The following is a 23,682-nucleotide window of genomic DNA, read 5'->3' as shown; positions in this document are numbered from 1 at the left end:
ATGTCGCTTATAACCTGAGTTTAAAGGAGATATTTCACAAGACTTTTCAAGATGGAAAATACATTTTTTGGTGTCCCCAGAGTACACATGCAAAGTTTTAGCTGAAAATATCCAGCCCAGTCTCACGAAATTTCGTTATATTGTCACGTTATTTTTTTATTCTTTTTTCGTGATATTATCATGAATTTTCGTATTTTCCGTGATCGTATAACGAATTCCTGTTTTCGTGTGATTATCGCGTATTGGTTGCTCAACTGTTTTGTCCTATTTTCTTACCATTGTCGCTTCGGTTTAGGGTTAGATTTACATAAAATTACATCCCTACCCAAACCCAACTCTAACCCCAACGCCAGGCAACATTAAAAAAAATAAATCAGAAAAATAGTATAAACCAATGTATAAAGTGACATTCTAATGCAAGCACCAAATCTAACCCTAAACCGAAGCGACAATGGTTTAAAAATAGGAAAAAGCAGTTGAGTAACCAATCCGTGATAATAACACGAAAACAGGAATTCGTGATAATATCACGAAAAAAGAATCAAAAAATTACGTGACTATATCACGAAACCTTGTGAGACTGGGTAGAAATATCATAATTTATTATAGCATATTAAAATTGCCACTTTGTAGGTGTAAACAAAAATGTGCCATTTTTTGGGGTGTGTCCTTTTAAATGCAAATGAGCTGATGAAATGCAAACACTGATCTCCGTAATGGTGGATTGTTGAAATTAAAACTCAATTGTGCTGTCAATTATTCTCTCTCTCTCTGCACTTAATGGCAGTGCCGTGGTTGGTTAATGCAAATTAATGGGCGGTTTAATTATAATAAGATCCCCTTCTGACATCACAAAGTACGGACACAGAGAGAGGATTTCTTGTCCAGGAATTTCTTGTCTATAATATTTCATGTTTTTTGAAGTGGACTGCTGATGCATATGACTTGGGGTCTTTGCTGTTACCACACGTGTAGCTAATTGCGATAGACTTAAAAAAAAAATAATAAAGTTGAACAGTTGATGTTCGTTTAATTTTGGACTATCTCTAAAGTATTAATGTACACGTTTCTATCTTCAGTATTAGGGGAGAACCGGGGTGGGACGAACGTGATAAAGCGATTTTCTCCGAGCCCTGATAATCTCAAACATCCCAAACTATGACAGCATCTTTAGCACACAAACCCTTTACAGAGCTGACAAATATCACGATATTTACTCGCCGTTTTCCGCGTGTAGATCCAGAAAGGTGTTTTCAACCATGATAAGTAAATTACAAAAGTAATCATTTTTTTCTTATAATACATTGTGTTTCTGGTTCCATGTGTTACAATACTGATCAATCTACAGGTTATTTAGTTTTTCGAAATAAGTTTTTCGAAATAAAAGTAAATCTGGTTCGAACCTGTTGGGTCAAAAGTAACGCTTGTTACGTTTGTCCCGCTGCTAATACTGTTGTATATGTTGAAAATTGATACAAGTATTATTCTAATTTGATTTAATTTAATTTAATTTTCATAGTGTTCAAACTGAAAATTTTTTATTCTCAACAATTTAACTTTGTACTGTTGGTTGCTTTTGAAACATTTGATAAAACTGAAATTTAAAATAAAAATGTAACTTCATTATTTTTTACAAAGATAAATGACAGAATAAGTTTGCAGTTACATATTAACGAGGTCATAGTCATGCATATTTAATAAAAACGTGTAACACGAAAATCTTTCTTGTTTTGTTGTGTTACAAAAGTAACAATTCAATATTTATCTTCAAAGTTAAATTAAACTGAAATCATTTTACATATATTCAAAATCCCACCTGGTATTGATAGACCACTAAACCATTATCTTTTACAATTAATTTTTCTGAAAAATGGTACTTTCGCCCTGCTCTCCCCTATTTGACAGTTATTTGAATGTGTGCATTATAGCTGACAACCACATGAACGTGTTGGTTTTGTGACTGTTTTTTGACGATAAGTAATCTCATTTAAATGCTGTTAAAATTAGAAACATGTATTATGGATTAACTTTAGAGATGGTCCTTAAATTCAGCACTATCAAATTGTCAATTACTGAGGGATCTATTTTAGCTTGAGCGAATCCCTGATCCAAGTAAAATCTCATTTGTTCATCCATGCCAATTTAGCAAAATATACTTTTGCTGTCTACAAACAAAACAACACGTAAGCTTTCATTACATCACAAGTATGTCGAGATCACGAGAAAACAACTTTTATCTCGAGATCAAAAGAAAATGAAGCAGAGATCACGAGAAAACAACTTCTGTTATTTCGAGATAACGAGAAATTAAGTTGTGATCATGAGAAAACAAGCAAGCAAAATATATACACTCACCTAAAGGATTATTAGGAACACCTGTTCAATTTCTCACTAATGCAATGGTGTAATGGTGTGAGGGATGTTTTCTTGGCACACTTTAGGCCTCTTTGTGCCAATTGGGCATCGTTTAAATGCCACTGCCTACCTGAGCATTGTTTCTGACCATGTCCATCCCTTCATGACCACCATGTACCCATCCTCTGATGGTTACTTCCAGCAGGATAATGCACCATGTCACAAAGCTCGAATCATTTCAAATTGGTTTCTTGAACATGACAATGAGTTCACTGTACTAAAATGGCCCCCACAGTCACCAGATCTCAACCCAATAGAGCATCTTTGGGATGTGGTGGAACGGGAGCTTCGTGCCCACAAATCTCCATCAACTGCAAGATGCTATCATATCAATCTGGGCTAACATTTCTAAAGAATGCTTTCAGCACCTTGTTGAATCAATGCCACATAGAATGAAGGCAGTTCTGAAGGCAAAAGGGGGTCAAACACAGTATTAGTAAGGTGTTCCTAATAATTCTTTAGATAAGTGTATATACAGTAGTACACATCCTCTCTCGGCTTTCGTAACAAAGAGAGCCAAATTTCAATTTTCAATTTTTCACATACTTGCAGAGAATGGTTTACCAAATCTAAGTTTCTCTAAGTAACGCTCTACCCCTGTTCATAAGGTCACTTGTCAATGGTGTCATGCCCATTGATTTCTGGATTTCAGAAACCATATACGATTGACTTCATGTGGCACTGTGCAGACCGATCGGCATACAGTGACATCATATTATTGCAATTTTTTTGCAATATTATTCAAGTTTGATGTTATACGCCAGTCGCATGCGTAAATATGCAGAATGTGGAGATACTGGAGTCATTTCTAGCATGCCGCTTGCTTTGTTTTGGCTTGTATCAAGCCACACTGTGGGCTCACATTATAATGTACATCATTAACATGATTTGTTAATCCTGTCTGATCAATTTTTATCGATAGTGAAGGTAAAAACTACAACTCCCATGTTTCACACCTTTACAGCATCATCACGCTACAGCCCTTGTTGTTGTTTAGCGACCACTAATGGTGAAAATTACATACTGTGCCTTTAAGTTTAAAAAACTTACCCAGAAAATAAAAATACACAGTAACACCAGACTAATAGATTTTGAATGACAAACCTCAGCTTTATTCCCTGGGTTTGGATCGTGATGAAGAACTAGGGCATCTCTGCAGGGCGTCTTCTTCAGTTCCAGTATCTTACCTGAGAAAGAGGAGGACAAACGCTTAATATGCCTCTGGTAATGACATCTTAAATCCACATTGTCTTTTTTAAACAATTAGTGCCTCATAAATAGTAAATATTGTAAAAGACAATGCCCTTTAATGTCAGGAATTATAATTAAACATTGAAAAATTTACTCCGTCTACTAATGAAATTGTTATGCCATCCAGTTTCATTAATGGCATCCTGAAATGAAAATGCTGCACATCAGCTCTGAGTTTATAATGAAAGCTATTTCATTCTTTGTTAAGCTGAACAATGATCCAGCAAAGATGGGTGTCTATATTTACATATAGTCTAGAATATATTAACATTATATGTGCAACTTAAAACCATTCAAGTGTGTAAATGAACATATTGTTTGATTTAAGATGATTACTGAATGTGTTTTATCCAAAACTTGAAGTTGTAGCCACTGTATGTATATATACAACATGATTTCCAGAAAATCATCAACATATACATTCACTTTTTAAGCAAATCTGAAAACTTTCAAAAGAGATTTAAACATTTTCAAACAGAAATTGCTCAGAATAAATTATGATTGCAACAACCAAAGTCTGGCAGGCGAATCAATAGGAAAAGCCCACTGTGGCTGTCAGTGATGGTTGAAAGCATCGCACACAACATTCCCATTCACTTTAGTTAGTCTGGATACATTCAAGCAAAGTCGGGCATAAAATATGTTTTGACTGTATCTGTATGAAAAGGTTTGCAATGGGATGTGGCAAGAATGAGGTGGAGTTGAAATCAGAATGCACCGCTTGATCTTTTGTCCTGAATGAAATTAAACTCAAACAGAAACCGCATACTGAATTAAGCTGTTTACAATACAACAACAAAATCAAAAATATCTCCCATTCATAGGTGTGACTGCTGAAGTTTCATTCTTCATGTGAAGAATACAGTTCAAGACACGCAAACACATTTAATAAAACACAAAAGATGAGAAAGGCGTTAAGAGAAATATGAATGTTTTGCTGATTTTAGTCAAATAATGGACAAAAGTGGTTCAGACACTTTTGACCAATGAATTTCCAATAATGTTTCCAGTTTTCGATTCTGTAGATGTTACTTTGGATTCATGCAAATTCCCCAAAAAGACACTTGGTACAGGCAAGTTTTGTCATACACAAACTCAACAGTCAAAATACAGTGAATATTTTGGATCAGTGCAAAACTGAAAAATCAACATTTACTATATTTTTCATGAATTGAAAAAATCATATTCCCAGGTTTTCCGTGATCATGGAAACAAATGAGGAGCGGTGCAGCATGAATGTGAAACGTGTCGTTTTATAAAACATTCAGGGCCGACACATTCCGATTAAATTTGCATGAAACTATTCGGGCCCCATAGCAACTCTTTGTATTACAACAACCAACTGCTTTGCAATAAAGGCCGAATGAAGATTCTGTTTGATTTATATCAGTTATCATCTCGACGCTTCAAGCGCTGACGGGGAACCTCTCATCCACGCCTACACGAGCCATTTATCTGCTTCTGTCAGATAAGACACTTGCTGCATGGCGTGCAGCCACTTTTTGTCTTACATTTACTGATAATAATGGAGAATGTTTATGTGGCCACTGACTGCTTAAACAGAATACACAGAATACGGGCGTATAAACTTGATCTGCGGTACAGAAATGCTAAATCGCCAATTCGACCAAATTTGCATGCTTTTGTATGATTTGCTTTCACCCTTGTGACGTTGGGTTGGGGTCTCATTATTGCTTTTATTCTAATAATCAATATACAATTCATTTTGTACAAATTTCATATGAATTAGCCACCTTGTAAAAAAATTAAAACATGAATTCCTATGAGATCCAGATGGACATGAAGAGTACTTTTTATTACAAAGGCTACCTACATATTACTGTAATTTGTTTATTTGAACCAATTATTATTTCATTATTATTATTATTATTATGTAATTTTAAAGGTTATTGCTCACTTTTTTCTATTTTTATTACCAAAAAATCAATTAACTTTATTATCAATTAGCAAAGTAATTGTTAGGCACAGTCCTAGATTAGTTTTAAACATTTTCAAAATAAAGTTTTCCATTCATTTTTCTCATTGAGGATTTCGTAAAAATCTTGTCTCGTCTAGTCCTTGTGAACTCAATCTTGTGTCTCGTCTCGTCTCGTGGATTAAGTGTCTCGTCACACCCCTATTGGACATATATAAATATAGCTTTAAAGTTTCGTAAAAAAGTAATTTTGTCACACGATTTAGGTTGTTGTTAAGCCCAAAGTAAAATAAAACAGCGGCAAAAGCCATATGATAAAAACATCGATGTTTAATAAAGGTTACATCTAATATGAATCTAGTTTTAGAGCTATTTATGGTTTTATAAAACGTAGCGAATCACATGATGATTGAAAAAGCAATAACCAATTATCATCCTTTTCTGTGTGTACCAAGAAAACAACAAAAGTGAAAGAAACATGGAAAGAAAATGATCTTTCATTGCTTGCAGGGTGAAACTTTGCAATAAACTTGTCAAAAAAAATCCACAAATCACAAAAAGTCGATCTCTATTTTAGAGATATGACAGAAAAACAAGAACACAAACAGTGGGCTCAGATAAAGACAGCTAAAGGCATGACATGACATTCATTCTAACCTAATCTAAATTGAAACATTGTTTGTTTATATATTAAGATGACCCTGATAGATGGAGATGCATTTACAGTAATCCGATGCTCCTGTGGTTATGGTACCCTGTATGTCTGAATAAGAAATCTCACACTACTTCTTATGAACTCCCACTGTTATATGGGCTAAATGCAAAAAAGCTGTTGTGAAATTGCAGTTTAAGTATGTGTAATGTATTAACACACCTGCAGTTCTTTGCTCTTTCCAGTTTCCAGTGAGCAGGGTCACTCCAGGAGCGGTAAGTGATGTTACCGCGGTAATGTGAGAGGGCAGTACAGGTCCCAGCAAACTCTCCCAGGTGTTTCGTCTTCCTGAATGCCACAAACAACAAACATGAAAATCTGTTTTAATACACATGAACTGTATCATTACAACTGTGCAGAACATTACCACATGACCATCAATGTAACATGGTGCAAAAACATTACCTTGGACCACAAAACCAGTCATAAGTCGCATGGGTATATTTGTACAGTAGCAATAGACAATTCATTGTATGGGTCTACCATCCCAAAAAAACATTATGATGTTACCGTATTTTCCGGACTATAAGTCACTCTGGAGTGTAAGTCGCATCAGTCAAAAATGCATCATGAAGATGAAAAAACATACATACAAGTCACACTTGACTATAATTCACGTTTATTTAGAAAATTATTTTTAAAAAATCCAAGCCGAAGAACAGACATTTAATCTGGAAAGGCAAGTTATTCAACTAAACAATAGCACAGAACAGCAGGATGAATAGGTGTCCATACATGTTAACGTAACATTAACATTTATTCAGCTAAAACAATAGCATACAGAACATACCTGGGAGGCTGAATAGGATTAAACAACACGACAAGCCAAATCAAGTTCAAAAAGGTCCCGGAGTCATTCCACATCACTGAATCCATTAAATTACATAAATACAGGAGCAGCATAGCGGACTCTCACGGCTGTAGACGGTAATGTTTCTCTTGGTTCATATGAATTAATTTTAATTTATAAGTCGCACCTGACTATAAGTCGCAGGACCAGCCAAAATATGATTAAAGTGCGACTTATAGTCCGGAAAATATGGTAAGTAAGGATCATGTTCAGGAAAGATAGTTTGAAAATTGTCTACCGTAAATATATCAAAACTTTATTTTTTTGTTAGTGGATGCAGTTGTTACCGACCTCATTGGGATAACATTAAGATTCCAGATTTTAAATAGTTATAGTTATATATATATATATATATATATATATATATATATATATATATATATATATATATTCATATATATATTCATATATAAAAAAAATTTAATATGACCTGTTTTGTTGTCCAGGGTCACACATTTGAGACTTGGGTCACTTTTATAATGGAAAGACATTTTTTCTTAAAAGTTTTATATCCCTGCTAAATTGTAAAAATCTAAATATTTTGACATTATTGCAAATATTTGTAATATCTAGTAATTTAAATATGTTTCAATTGCATGTGCATTTTCAACCAAAACTGTAGAGCCAGAAGGGGAAAAAGCAGAAAAATATACAAACATGTAGAAATTGAACAGAACTGATTTTTTTTTCAATCCTACACATTTTTAGCCAGCTTACATTAAGTAAACGATTGTCGCTAGGGGTTAGAGCAAGTTTTTGTTACATAAAATGGCATCCTAACCCAAACCCCAATTCTAGCCCCAACTCCAAACGACCATGGTTTAAAAATAGTCAAAACATGAAGAAACCTATATATTAAATGACATCCTAAAGCAAATCCCAAATCTAACCCCAAACCCAAGTGAAAATGGTTTAAAAAACAGAAAACAAATGAGAAACCAATAAATAAAATGAAACAAAAAGATGTGCCGTATAAATGAACGGGAAGGGCTGGCGTGTCATATGCATGTAAAATTGGAATTTGGCATATGTATTGTTAATTATCACCTCATTCATTCCACCTGTGTGTCATTAGTCTTTGTGTATTTATACCCGTGTTTGTGTCACACTCATGGCTGGATCATTCTGTCATGATAGGTTTGCAGAAGTGAGGACGCAAGTGCAGAGCTTGATGACTGAATAAATAACATTTAATAAATAAACAGGACACAAAACACATGAATCAAAATAACAGCAGTTAAGCAAAACACAGGAACAGATGAACATGGAATGAAAAACAAACATGGTAGTACTGACATTAGTACAAACACAAGACATGACACGGAGGATTTCATTTCTTTCATTCCTTTATCAATTAATCTTTTTAACTCAGGAGGTAATATAGGTTAACTTGAATTGGAGTAGTAGTAGTGTTTATATTGTACACTTTTTTTTTTTTTTTTTTGATGTTGCTGTTATTGTACTATATGTATATATTGTATGTCTTATGTGGCAGCCCTTTGTCCAAGACAAATTTCCTTCAGGATAAATAATCTAATCTAATCTAATTAAACAATGGATTTCCTACCGTGACACGACCTTTCAACTTTGTGCTATTTATACACATTTCATAAGAATGGGTTGGGTCTGTATACCGTTCACCTTAGCAGACCAGAAATTACTATGTTCAAAAACCAAACAGTTTTTAAGCAGTTTATCAGCAGATGTCATTGAATTAAACCATGTTCCCTCCATTCAACTGTGACCAGCTGTGAAAAGTAATGTTATAAGAGAGATGATGCAAAGGACACACTATTGCAAAATACACAAACATTAAACGGTACAACACAATCTGTCCCTTTTCCATGAGCCAAAAAGGCAGTGGATTTAACTCCCAAAGCGCTCATAAACAAATAAACCTACCGCAGAAACAATCGACTTTATCACTCCTGAGAGCCTTACACAGATGCATATCAGCTTATGAACTGACAGACATCTCACAAACTTTGCTTTTATCACCCAGAGGCAACAAAGCGTTTCATTTCACACGCTTAACTTATTAAAGTTATCAAAGCTTCAATCAAAAGTTCTCCTGACTAGTTAAACATCGAAATGTTAAAAGGAGCTGGAAGCTTATTCTCATCAACACGGGCCATATTTAACCTTTAATTTTATAGCGTCTGTCCGAATTTTGCTCGACAGACTCGGTTTGTTCATAAAGGTTAATTACATTTGGCTTTAGCTCTGGGCTGGGCATTGCTGAAACCCAGAGGGGTTGACGGATTGTCAGGTTGAATATGTATGTGCCATTTCCACAAGCACATGAAGCAGATGCTACAGTACGCTTAGGTCTCGCTTTCTGTGATCAGATTTTCATGAATATCTTAAAACATAAATATAAAACAAACTGTAATAAAATAAAAATTATAATTTTTTATAATTATTAAAAGCTAATGCAAGTGATATCAGCAAGGGAAATGCGTATTCATACTCACATTATTAAATATAAATGTGTAAATATTTGGTCTATTATGGTGTTTAGTGATATACGCAGTAGCAGCTGTGAAGTAAAAATGATTCTCATGCTACAGTAAAAATGCTTGGTTGTTTTAACCCATGGTTGGGTAAAATATAGAGAAACCAACGCTATCTCATGGGAATTTGTACGTATTATACGAGTTGGCTAATTCGTATTAATTCATACGACCACATTTATAGCTTTTTGTACAATTTGCCTTGACCCCTGTGACGTTGGGGTTAGGGGCTGGGTTTCGTTATAGTTTTTTTATGATAATCATACGTTTTTGCGCAAGTAACTTCGTATGAATTCATACGAATTAGCCAACTAGTAAAATATGTACAAATTCTCGTGAGATAAGACTGGAGAAACACACACAAAATGTTAAAATACCAGCAAATATACATATTTAACTCATCAATAGGGTAAAACAATCCAGCATTTTTGTGTGTATGTCTAACTCCATTTATATTATTTATGATTATGGTCTCTTTGTCTAGTTGTCATGAACAGACCTAATGTTGAGGGCAAGCATAAATTATTGATTAAAATTCTGGGTTATTTTCAACCCAGCACTTGGTCAGCCAAGCCACTAGGTTAAATTTACCCCCAAAATGTTTATATTTAACTCAATAATGCCAGCATTTTGGGTTGAAACTAGAGGTCTTTATGGGTCCACTTAGATCTAAAAACCCAAGGTCCGACCCAAGACCCAAGCGGGTTTGGGTCAAAAAGTGTCACGTGTGCCTCGGGTAAGGTATTAATCGGGTAATTTAAAATTAATGTGTTTTTGCCAAACTGACCCGAGAAGACCAAACGCCTCTCTGTTTGCCAAGAGCGCTACCTACATTGTGTGGCTGTTGGTAGGTTAATTTTTATTGAGGCAAACCTGTCAATCAAATTTGAATACACACTGTAAAGGTTACCTTGGTGTCATAGTCAGATAACAAATGAAAATAAATGGAGCAGTGGTGCCGTTTACATTTGGGTCCAGTCGGGTTCCAAAAATTGCCACTGGGTCGATGCGGACTCTGGTCTTATTTTGTCAAGTTTGTCTCAGGTCGGTTCTTTCTTTTAAAAAGATGATTTATCCATGTCGGATTCTGTGATTCTGGAGATTTTGGGTCTGGTACATTTCTAAGGACCCGAGAAGACCTCTAGTTGAAACAACCCAGCATAGGTTAAATAACAAGCAAGCAGGTGGTTGGGTTCCTCTCTTTTTGACCCAATGCTGGTTTTAAAATAACTTAGTATTTTTTAGAATGTATTGTATCAATATTTTCTTCTTTAAAACTACAAAAAAAATAAAAAATAAAATAAACAAGAAGCTCTGCTGACAAAGTCTATTAGTGTGACAGTTGACGGACATCATGGAAGTTGCATATATCTTTTGAGATGTATTATGCATTATGGGAGTTAAATGAAGGGGGAGATTATAAGATCTGCTCATTAAGACACTTAATGGTGCATGAAGTTAAGATTTGCATCTGTTCGCTCAAACAATATGGCTGCTTCTATTGCATTTGATTTGAAAGCACGCTTGCACATACGCACAGAAATATGGTGTATTGATAAACCACGGCAGCTATTGATCAATAACACACTTTATGATGTTGGCTTGTTTTTCATTAAATTAGCTTTCATATGTATCACTCAAAGATGTGTATCACTCGTCAGCCTTCATAAAGCATCTCTTGTGTATCTCTTCTCAATTCTGAATTAGATGCTTGTGTCGCATATAAAATGAAAAGATCTTTTAATGACTACAGGCCTTCTTAAAAGTAGGCGTCTTCCAACCAAATATGATGATAAATCCACAATCCTGTTTTCCTTGTTCTAGTTTATTGTGACAGGATTGTGGCAGTCCCATGTGGAAGCACATGGCCATGGTTTGTTTCTGTGTGCCATGTTCTCCCCCGTCTAGTATCATGACCCCGTCCCCTTGTTAATAATTTTTTGGTTACTGCCTCTGACCTGTTGCCTTTATTATTTATCCCCTATTTAATGCCTTTGTGTTTGCTGTCCTGTGCTGGTACATTTTGTAATTATTGGATGTGATGTCTTGTTAAGTCTTGCCCCCTAAAGATTTTGATGTTTTGTCCCATCATGGGTGTTTTCTGTTCATTTAGTAAAGTTTTGTTTTGCAAAATGCTTTCTGCGCATTTTGATTTATGTCTGAAAGGTTCTGTGGATGTTAAATGTTCCACCAAAAACAACAATTTTAGGATCCTTTGCAAAAAAAATGTGACAAGAAAAACATCTAATCAATAAAATATGGATCGCTTGAAAGTTTGTTTTATTTAACCAGGAATGTCCCATTGAGTTACAATATTTATTCAAGTCCTGGTCAAGTTGGGCAGCAAAACATATGGACATGAATATGAAACAAAAACAAACAAACAAAAAACAGAGTGCACTAGGGATGCACCAAAATAAAAATTATAGACCGAAAACCGAAACATCGAAAGAAATTATTATGCCAATTATTAGTACCATTGCATTTATGGCTATCACTGTGTACTAACTTTACTAGGTGTGTGTGACGGATCACAAAACTCACGATTCCGATCACATTACAGTTTTTGAGACACGGATCTGATTATTTTTTGGATCAGCAAAAAACGGGTGGGAAAAATCGAATAACAAATAAAGAAATTGCAAACATTTATAAAAAAGAACAATGTTGCACATTAAGTAAGGTCTGAAATTAGCATTGGGTACAGAAATCAAATTAAATGAATTATAACACTGCCTTTATTGTATAAATTAAATATAATTATTATTATTTTTAGAGCTACAGAAGTGATTTTCTCTTTGTCTTGGGTTTTTGATTTGCATTTAATCACACAGATTTAAGTAGGCTAATTGAGGTTACTGTCTCTAAGACCAAATAAGCACAGACTGGTTTCTGCCTGTAATGTATACATACACTTTACGATGTAAAAAATGTTTTTATTAGAAAAAAAAATACTGTGGAGATCATTTTGTTTGTATGTGCCCTGTCAGTAACAGAAAGATTTTATGTTCGCTAGCTTTTTGAAACGCGTCTCTCCGTGTATGCACTACTGAGACTGAGGGTGAATTCCAAACAGCGCAGCATAAACAGTCGCTCTACATAAAAACGTTACGTTGTTTTTCATTGCTTTATTCGCCAAATGCATGTAAATGGACTAGAGTATGAGACACATTAGCGCAACTCGCTCTAAAGTTTGCACTTCAACAGGTCTGATTTTTGAAGGATGATCATGTCTGACTGGAGCTGGACCGGACACATTCAACCGCATGTGCGTCTGTGCGTACAGAAAGCTGTTCACTTAAGCACCTTTTTGTGGTTAAATATGTCCACATCGCAGACATGTTGCTTCAGACAAGCACGTGCAGGTCACGGTTTCTGTTTGCGTCATCACAACATTTCGGCCGTATTGTTTCGGTAATAAAAGTCTTTCGGCTGAAAATTCTCTTTTGGGGCGAAAATTTTTGTTGGCCGAAAATTCGGTGCATCCCTAGAGTGCACCCATTGTTTCCAGCATAAAAGTATAAAAAGCCCAAACTTGCTGTCATAGGCACATCCTGTAAAGCTGGGTAAACCGGGGGTCAAACAACAGAAATGACTCTTGGGAAGGTTAAGAGTTTGATGCGTTTTGATGTCAGGATTGGTGGGCCAGAGGGAGACAAGAGGACATTATCTATAATCTGTTGTTATAAAGGCATCAAACAGAGACAGTGAAAGCTTTTGGGATGACCTGCACATGACAAATGGCTGCCTAGGATGACAGACGGAGACCTTTACAGCCAAAATGATGTGCATTGAACGTTTCAGGTTTAAATGAAAGGTCTAAAATGAGCATCCAATTGCTGGCTGTCCATTATTCTGAGTCGGATGATTTGTTTGAGAAAGCTTGAGAATCCGTTTTGCATTTTTTCAATATGAAGTTTATTTCTAATGCTGTTAGATTCTTTCTACCATTCATAATTGTATTTGAAAAGTATTTTCCCACTTTTTTTTTCTTCATCACTTGAAAACACCTGGCTATACAGATCTGTTAAATTTAATAATCTGGCTATGGCAAAGATTAAAAAACATCCTACGGGATTCTGAAATTCACAAGACAGATTCTTTCTGCATGAAAGATATCCTCTATCCGGGTGCAAGAACATAAGAATTATGCTTTAAGTTTTCTTCAAAACTAGAACAAGTACCGCTATCCTGAAACATGTTGTGAATGTCAAAATAGTAGCTTTGGTCTGAAACGCATGATAAATATGCTTTTCACGCAAATGCTGCTATTTCTGCAATCGTTCACAGTCTGTCTGTACTTAGCACCTGTACACGCAGGGTTTGTAGTGACAGCTTCCCAACATGTGAATATATCCATCACATTATATTTAAAAGCACTTAAAAAAAATCTGTAGCTGCGAACAGCCCCTACTTGCATTTATTTAATGCATTTGTCTCAAAGCGTGAGATTATTTGCAACGCATCCACTGTGTGTCCTACTAATTTGTATCGGTTTACAATCCCTGTCATGCCCATGTGACCAAGAAAATAATAACTGTTTATTTATGTGGGAAAACAAAACTGTCATTATGAATGTATTGTTGACGGTGGGCTATGACTGCAGTCGTGATCGTGTGCGCTGGATGGGTCGATCTGCTGGCCTTCTCCATCAGACATGCTTCGGTAGCTTTAGATTATATTCAGTGAGAGCCAGATAGCGTGTCAATTTTCATGGACCTTTTATCGCATCACCAGGCCTTTATAAAAGATAACCACCATGAAGGTTCTGACTAGCAGCCCTGATAAGACAATGAAGTGTACGTAAGAATCTTGGATTAGCAAATTTGACCTAGCGGTCAAAGAAATGCCTTCTTGGAAGAAAAAAAACTTTATTTAAGAAACAATTTTGCATATCTGAATTAGTACTGAATGTTTTATGCAAAAATACCCCAAGCAAAATTGGCTAAGGGTTTAATACAGAAGAAAATTAGCCCCCTTGGTGAGAATCCAATCTGAATGAATGAGAACTCAACAGAAAATTAATTTTCAATCTGAATTAAACTAAATCCTTCATTGGCTTGGATGTTTTACCTCAGCAAGCAATTTTGCGTTTAAAGACGTCTAATAGCTGTCCAAACACAACCCAGATGTCTAGGCTAACAACAAGGCAACATTTGGACTGTCTGTGAAAATTTAAAAGACCCACCATTGGGACTAAACCCCTTTATCATCACTGTTGACTTTGCTCAAGTTATTTTGGCCAAACAACAGTGAACCAAATTCAAGGTTATTTTGGCTAAAAGTGGGTTACTCGTAGCTGGACTATATTGGGTCAATAGTTAACCTAGACAGCAGCAATGATGGCTATTGCTTGCTGGGACACTTTAAATCTCAGCTTCTCTTATCAGAACAAAGTACAATACAGACATCTAAAGCTACCAACTAAAAGTGGTACGATCCTTCAGCAGCAATATTTGGGTTTTAAAGAGCACATGAAGAGTTTGGTTCCAAAACGCAATAAATCCTTTTAACTAATTTCGGTTAAAATGTGTTTTCTATACCAAGAAAGTGACGAGATGAAAACCACTATTTTCTGTTACAAACTTTCACTTCTCATCTTTAGGTTATAATAATTGATTGAAAATCAAATTATGGATTTGAATTTTTAAAGATTTACTATAAAAACTGATATTTTTTTCACAAAATGCTATAAATCTATTGAATCAATGTATAAATGTGCATTCATCTTTGCCATGTTATATTCATTTAGTTGACTAGTGGTATACACTGAATAAACATTAATGGCATTAATCAAAACACTTACTTTGTCATATTAAGAACACTGTCATTGCTGCTGCCATTCTTGAGATGTCGTCGCTGAACTTTTTCGACAGCGATCAGGTGTATTATGTTTTTGTCCTGCTCGATTTTCGTTGACTTTATTAATGGAAAGTTTTTCATGAGATCCCCTGGGGTCAATGTGTTAGCATGACAGAAGCTTGATGCTGTCATGAGAACAAGCAACAGCCGGCATTTTTCCGTCTCCCGAGTGCCCGAGTGGCTTGCGTTTCTGCAGAGAAGGAGGACTGGCTTTTATCGCGTTTTGGGAAAAAGGGAGAAAAGATGACAGAATAACATAGCGGATATCGGATTTATTTTGGGGATTTGGTGTAATACAATGTGTTTGCATGGTTTATGGTTTAAAAACATTATTTTCCAAACACCAGCCATTATTGTTGCTCTTTGCCCTGCCTCCCTGAAAAGCACTGATTTTATAGACGATTTCATCGGACGCACGTGCGCTGACGCGATAAACGTCTGGATCAGAACTTTACTTTCGGTTTCGTTTTTTTTTATGGTCTGACTATTTGCTAAACTGATCTCTTGAACAAATTCCTCATCGAAAATAACAAATGTTTTAGTTTCCTATGTAATCTATGTGTTGTTTTAGAACGTTGTGATTGGCCTGAATACCTCTGACGTCACACAATATTAACAGGAGTTGACATCGTCTTTACTACCTTATCAATACGAGCCGAATCTGATCCAGAAAAAACAGATGACCAAGCTGATCGATCAACTTTACCAGCGTGGCTTGAGCAGGATGTATCAGATTAGTAAGGATACTAAAACATAAAAACTATGTCTGCATTTGTGATTGTAGACATGACAAACAACAAGCGGTACTCTGCACTGCACTTGCGTTTGAATCATGGTTTAGTCAGTAGTAATTTTTTTAAATATGAAAACAACTTAACATACAGGCTGTGAGTCAGAAGCGGGAGGAGTTATGATAATGACTGCTGTGTCCACGTCATAGACTGTAAAAGAAGATAGACGAAGCCTGCTCACTCTCTTCCATTGGTGAAAAGTGAAGCCGCCAGTGTCCAGATACGGCGCTGACATCTCGGGTCTTGAGTCTGCGCAGTAGCGATTTCGGGACCAGTCCTGCGCATTAGTGAGCAGGAAGTAAAGCCGCGAAATCAAGACCCCGCCCTCGCTCTCGTAGAATGCGCATATCACACGATATCACAGCTGTCAATCATGACGTGACACCACCGTTTTTATATCATTAAATAACTAACTAAACACAAACTTATTTTAAAAACAAACATTTGAATTAACATCAGTGTGATAAACATTACTACAGTAAATGACAGAAACCAGCTTCGGAAAAAAGATAATTGAAGTGTAATTAAATTGTTTAGTTGGTCTCAAGTCCCATTGAATACCATGGGGAGGCGAGGTTTGTGACCTATACTGGGACCAGTCACTGGGGGGGGGGGTGATTGAGACATTTTGGCTTCACTTTTCAGGGCTTGTGCGGCACGCTTGGTCCACATCAACAGGCCCAAGTAAACTGTAGCATACAATCCTTGAGTTCGTTGCAGTCCAAGAAAAGAGTCACGTCATCTTTACTTTGGGATTTGTACCTTTTGCATACTAATACACACTTACACAACAAAAGAAATGTAAAATTGTAAATCGGATAATTGGAGCTCTTTAATATTGATGTTGCACAGTCATAAACAGTACTTACATCAAAGTGCGGATCACCTTCCTGCCTGTAGCCTTTTAAAATCAAGCGCTTGGGAACAATAAGATTGCTTTTATTTACAAGCAGTGCACAATAACATCACACGCTCTCTCTGCGGCGTCTTTACGTATGTGCTTGATAATCCATCCATGATGAGTCATTTTATTCCTGACAAACTCACCGAGTGAGAACGCATGATGCTTCAGCCTTCCATTTTAAACCTCACCCTGCCAAAACTCGTATCAAAGAAATAAAGGAATAAAAAGTGACCTAGTTCAGTCCCACGGCACATCAGACTCACATCAGAATCAATGAGCGAAGACGTGCAGCGCATCTGCCAAGAAACACAAGCTTTTTAACTCCAGAGACTCCCGTTGGCCCCTTGAAGCAGTTTGTTTCCTCTCACCCCATCGCTTTCTTTGTGCAACTCCCTCTTGTGAGCGAAATGAAGTGGCCCAAGGGCGAAACTGTTTTGGGAGAGATGAATTGAATGTTAAGAGCTGTACTTAAACTCTTTCATAATTATTCCCAAAATTAATTAAGGAAAACCCAGTGTGGGTTCGAGTTTAAAGAGATTTGAGTGATCTGCGTTTAGACCCACGTACAAAATGAGGGGAAAACGTGTTTTATATTTTATAACATCAGTCTGTGATCTATTGATTGGATAATGGATCCCACTGTGAAGTATTATTGCATCCATTATCGTTGCTTAAACCAATCCCAGTTATAATAACCATGAAATTGATATACGATATCAAGATGCAGCTTCTGAAAGATTCCTTGCATTAATGGCTTCTTAGATGTGTGCTCGTGTTTAACTTCAGCATCTGAAGTTTGCAAGACCCAAAGGCATTGTGAAGAAGCAACCAATCTTGTCTTTGGTTTTTAAAGACGCCATCTGCTTTGTAATAGCAACCCAAAGTGAGTTTTCCCCCCTTTTAGGCTGTCATACCATGATGGTCCTCTCCTAAAATTCGAAGATCGATTTCGCTTTGTAATTTTGCCCTGTCATATAGACATGACAACGAAATTTCATCTGCCCTCTACATCGCACCACTTACTGTAAAAAAATATATAAAATTAAACATTGGTCTGTACCGCATTCAATATCGTTCCCTGTAATTTTCTACAAAAGTGGCACTTTAATCAGTCCTATTTTATAGTTTGGGAAAATGTATTGAAATGCTTTTACTTACAGAGAATTGCAAGTGCATAAACACACAGACGCAGCTTTCTGAAAAGTCTCTACCGTTCTCGGTTCTTAAAAGATGTCACGCCTCAGCGATGCATTGTGGGATGCCAATCAGGCTTGCCGTGCCAGGGCTACCACCCCTGGTCTTACTAATCCCCCCGAACAGATCATCTAAAGAGCAGGTAAACAAAAGACCTCGAAAGCCTAAGATTAATTTGGGAATTACACGGAGCAGCAGGATCGTACATACACAGAGATGAAGAAAGTGAGGGACAGGATTTACTCAGATTGGACATTTACGTTTGGAGACTAAAATGGTTTAATTACAGTGAAGCTCACAGGTCACTTAACAGTCCATTAATTTCATTCACCAATAAAATCATTTCGTGCTGTTGGGCCTCTTTCATTTTGGTTTTAACAACTGGATTAGTAATGTATTGCTAGAGATAGACCGTTGACAATTTGGTTACTGTCAAACAAACGAGTACAAACCTCCAACAACCCAACAGTCAAATACATTAACCGGGTTTCTTTCAAACAAAAGAGTACAGACCTCCAACAACTCAACGGTCAGATAAATTAAGCTTAATTCCCAAGAAGTACAAGAGAACAAATTGACTTTTTTGGACTGTGCATTTTAAATAAAAGAAGGAAAGAAGGCAGAGTACCGGGCATCAAAACCCAAATCAATAGCTGCTGTCTGATTCCTTAGTTGGAGGTCATCACTTAAACTCTTAAAAATAATGGTTCCTAAAAAGGTTTTTAGTAAGAACAGATAAGACAATAACAAAGAGAGAAATGATTAAATACAAAAGCAGTCACTGGGACAGTAGGCTACCCTTTTAAAAATTACACATATGTACCCAAAAGAGTGCTTTTTAGTACCTCAAAGGTACATATTTGTACCTAGATGGTACATATTAGGATCTTTTAAAATGGTACTGCCCCAGTTACAGCTTTTGTACCTTTACCTTGTGGTGGAGTAATGCTATATAATCATAAAGTCTGCTTTTTCTATCTACACAAAAAAGAAAATGCTTTGTTTAAAGTGCACCTATTTCATTGCTAAACACAAAATGATGTGTTAACGTGGTTTATGGTTAAAAACACATTATTTTCCACATACAGTACAATTTTGTAGCTTCAGATGTACGGCTTTCCTTAAATGCTTTGATTTTGTACAAAACTCATCAATTTGAAAAGTGCTGTGTCCCTGATTGGCCAGTTAATCTGTACGTTGTGATTGGCATGAATACCTCTGACGTCAGCAGGAAATGTGATGCTCCTTACCATGTTTGAAAGATTCGGTCACAATTCAATGCTGACAGGAGTTAACTTACAGGCTGTGAGTCCGAAGCGGGATAAATAATAATAATGTCGGTCTTGTCCACATCAACAGGCCCAGGGAGTAAACTGTTGCCTACAATCTGTGTGTTTGTTGTAGTCCAAGAAAAGAGATTTACGTTGGAAATTGTATGGGGATTGTACCTTTTGCATATCTTATCTTGGGGACTTATTTTGACCAAACAAGTGATGCACATGATTCACATGACCCAACAAACACATATTTTGAAACACGAGCAACACACGACACATATTTTGAAATTGCGCCCCTCGGATGAGCAGTCACGAGCCGCCACTCTTGCCCTCCATAAGTATTGGGACGATAAAGGAGTCAAGAAATTTTTAAACATTAAAAGGTGAAGAAGAGACAAATATACAGAATGTCACAGTTTATTTTTCACCTGTTTTAACAATTGACCAACTAAATGGAGCAACAGATTTGAATACTTCTGTAATGTGAGCATACTAAGACAATTGTCTCACAAGTGTTAAGTGATGAGCTGTGTGCATTAATCGTGCACATATCAGAGTATGTGTAGTATCAGTTTAATCCATTGCATGTGCGGTATGAGTTGAAACAATCAAATCTTTATAAAATGTGATATTCTTTACTTTTGCCTCATATTCATCTTACAAATTTCTTGTCTCCACAGCAAAAAGAGCAATTTTGTCTTTACTGGCTCAGTACACATGGAGGGCACTGTAAGTATTTTCTGGGTTTTGCTGGTTTTGTTCCGTTTTGACCCAAAGCTGGGTTGAAAATAACCAACCATTTGTTTATTGTCTTGCAGACTAATTAGTTAATATTAAACTTACTTAAATTACTCAAACGATGCTTGGATGTTCGAGTTGTGAATAAACTAATGCTAGCATTTAGCTATTTTCTCTAAATAAATTTACTTGGCATGTTTAGAAAAATTAAAATACATTTTTAGAGGTATCAATTTTACTATTAGCGCTATCATCTTCAGATGGGAAACAGAACATGGACATGGTCAGGCCTGTGACTTTATTTGCAGTGCATTTCTAGATGACTCCAAGGCCAGTTTCATTTAGTTTTTCATAAAAAGATTTCATTTATGTTTTGTGGAGTTATTAAAAACGTAAAATGTAAGCTCTTTATAACATTTTTTTAATTAATTTTGACTTCTCAATAAACTTCTAAGTGTCTGCTTTTAAATGAAACATTTGGCAGCCAGTTTCACCCAAAGTAATTTAGTTTGTACCTCTATACAGCCCAGCTGTTGGGTTAAATGAACCCAGAAAATGTTTATATTTAACCCAAATAAAACATCACAGCATGGATTTGGGTTAAAATAACCTATAATAGATTACATTACAACCCAACCAGCTGTGTTCATCCCTTTTTGATCAAATGCTGGGTTGAAACAGTCTTTTAACCTCCTAAGACCAGAGCTTTGGTTTGGCTTGCATTTTAGATTTCTTCCAGCTATTTGGTGTTAGAAAGAACCAATAAATATAATAAACATTTTCTTTGAACATGAAGCAGTCTAATTGTCCACGTTTGTGTACAACAATTTCAAGTTACACAAAATTAAGATTATAGTGCAAAACATTTGATGTCCACGTATGTGAAAACACCAGGTCTTAGGAGGTTAAGGATGTTGCATCGCTGTGCCGCCATGTTTGCAATGCTTCGTAAAGCAAGACCTGTCTTACTATGGATCCACACCAGACGCGAGTTCAACGATTTGCGCAAGGAGATTACATACAAAGTCAATGCAAAGACGCGATCAGACGCGTCCTCACGTGGGGCGATGTGAATGGCGCTTCATGGGCAGTGCGTTTGCCACGAAAACACGTGCTATTCGACCCAAACGCGAAAAAAAATTCACATGACACGAAATCCCACGAGTAATCTAGAGCGAGTAACGCGATGCACTGTGTTTGGTGTGTACGTAGCATTATACTGTGTATGCATAAAGTCTTTCTGCCAGATGATGTCATTCTATAACCGTTGATGATTGGTTCTCTTTACTAGAAGGCGGGACTAGAGCGGCCATATTGACTGTTGTGATCTATCAATACCAGTGATGCATCTTTTTAATATTAAATATCTTTGGTTAAAAAAACAAGCATTTTAGAAACTTTACAAATTCATGTCAGTTCACCAAGAAGTTTGACTAGTGTGTAAAATTTTGAACATCGATAATCTCAGAGGGGTTTGCATAAATTCGCTTTATTTTCCCTTTTGTTTAATTCCAAATGTAATCACCAGTTATAAACCACACACAACGCCTGCTGCATACAGTACAATGTCCTTTCTTTTATTCTGGCTGTTTGCTTTGTGTGCATTGTTCTGTTTGTCTTGCTAATGAATTTGGACTTAATTGGAGATGTAGATAACAGAACGTGGAATGTACTCTGGTCCCCTGAAAATAGCGGGTTAATAGAGATTACAAGAGTGAACCGAGTCAATTATATTAAATGCCAGCCATTTTCCATCTGTGAAGAACATCTCATGTTTTTAAAGGTCACTTAGGATCTTTAGAGAGATCTGTTCAATCTTTCTCCTGGAGATCTATGTTCCTCCAGAGTCTGAGTAATACAAATACATGGAGGGACAAAAGTACACAAGTTCGCACAGCAACACACACACCTGTCTACATAACTTTTAAGTGAACTCAAAGACCCGCACGCACATTTTCTGCTGTTTTTTCTGCCAGCTCTCAGAAAGATGTGATGTGATTTTTTTATAGTTTGTGCATAGTCTCACGTAGCCAGACCTTCCTAGTGAAGGTCTGGGAAACATGGCAGCTTTGAATGGCCAAGGACCGCCCAAGAGGCCAAATGACTGACACATAAAGCAACCAATCACATTTTGTTTTGTGCCACGTCATTTTTAGGGTCTTGGAGATATCACCACAATAACAGACAGGCCAGTATGCAACCACCATTCATGAACGTCTCTGAAATTTATAACAACAAAAGCCAACACGTCAAAATACCTTGCATACTTTAAACATGCAGCATTTATTCGATCTTGATGATGCATATTGTCATAGATGTAAACATGACAGCTTTCTTCTTCAAATCAGACGGCTTTGTGTTGTTTCCGGGCAGACATCTCCCGAATATCCTGTATAATTCAACCAATCAGAGGACGACTTTAAAATCTGCTGAAGTGTTTACAGAAAAGTGTCCCAAATGCATCAGATGTTCAGCTTACGGTCCGTGAGCTTGAGCAAGTTTGTGTACAGTATGGTAAAAACAATGGGAATGGTTTTCTTTGTTTCCTAAGGTGCCTATATGCAAATACGCTCCCTATTAAGTCACTGACCATCTTGAGCTCATTTATGATGTTTTGAACAAAGTTAGTATTTGAAATGTAGGGTAAATCTCCATACGAAAGTGAGACTCCATTCAAATTCAAATTTATTTCTGTAGTGCCTTTTTTGCAATTTTGCATTGCTGCAAAGCAGCTTTATAGTCAATTATTATTGGTATTTACAGGAGAGACAACAAATATGAAACTATACAATGCATCACATTCTGTATCGATTGTATATGTCTCGTTTTTTTATTTTTTATTAACACATCTAGGAGGAAAGAGCAAAATTAGCATTTTATGTAAACTATCATTCTCAAGGGAAAGAGTTTTTCATCTTCAAAAGATCCTCTTAAGATGAATAAAAAGTCTGAAGTGAAAACACTACATAAGTCAGTGTGACATGAAAACTCAACACAAATGCCACTTTTGAACACAATGTGTCTTTGCTGCGTTCAACAGCATTTGACGCCTTGAGATACTTCAGGTTAGTTCAAGATCTTTCAAATGAAATAAAAATACTTGGCTGTGAATTTAGTGATGGTAACTGAGTCAGCGCTGACGTTAATGCCTGAAGCCATGACCTTCTTTTAAAACACAAGTGAAATTATGAGGAAACAATGTCTGAGATAGACACTTGTTTATCAGATGAGTGGAAATT

The 23,682-nt window shown here is 36.3% G+C and overlaps 1 protein-coding gene across 1 annotated transcript in view; it reads right to left on the bottom strand.

The window, feature by feature from the left end:
• tcerg1l (transcription elongation regulator 1 like) overlaps positions 1–23,682 on the bottom strand; it is a 120,433-nt gene that overhangs the window by 16,165 nt on the left and 80,586 nt on the right. The window contains exons 6-7 of the mRNA XM_055176072.2: positions 6,477–6,602; positions 3,520–3,602 (exon numbers count right to left, since the gene is read on the bottom strand). Coding sequence (XP_055032047.2) covers positions 3,520–3,602; positions 6,477–6,602 — 209 coding nt within the window. The remainder of the gene's footprint in view (positions 1–3,519; positions 3,603–6,476; positions 6,603–23,682) is intronic.

Source organism: Misgurnus anguillicaudatus, chromosome 4 (genome assembly GCF_027580225.2).
Source record: "Misgurnus anguillicaudatus chromosome 4, ASM2758022v2, whole genome shotgun sequence".
Taxonomy (NCBI): Eukaryota; Metazoa; Chordata; class Actinopteri; order Cypriniformes; family Cobitidae; genus Misgurnus; species Misgurnus anguillicaudatus.
The sequence above is the reverse complement of the archived record's forward strand: the minus strand, read 5'-3'. Positions and strand labels throughout refer to the sequence as shown.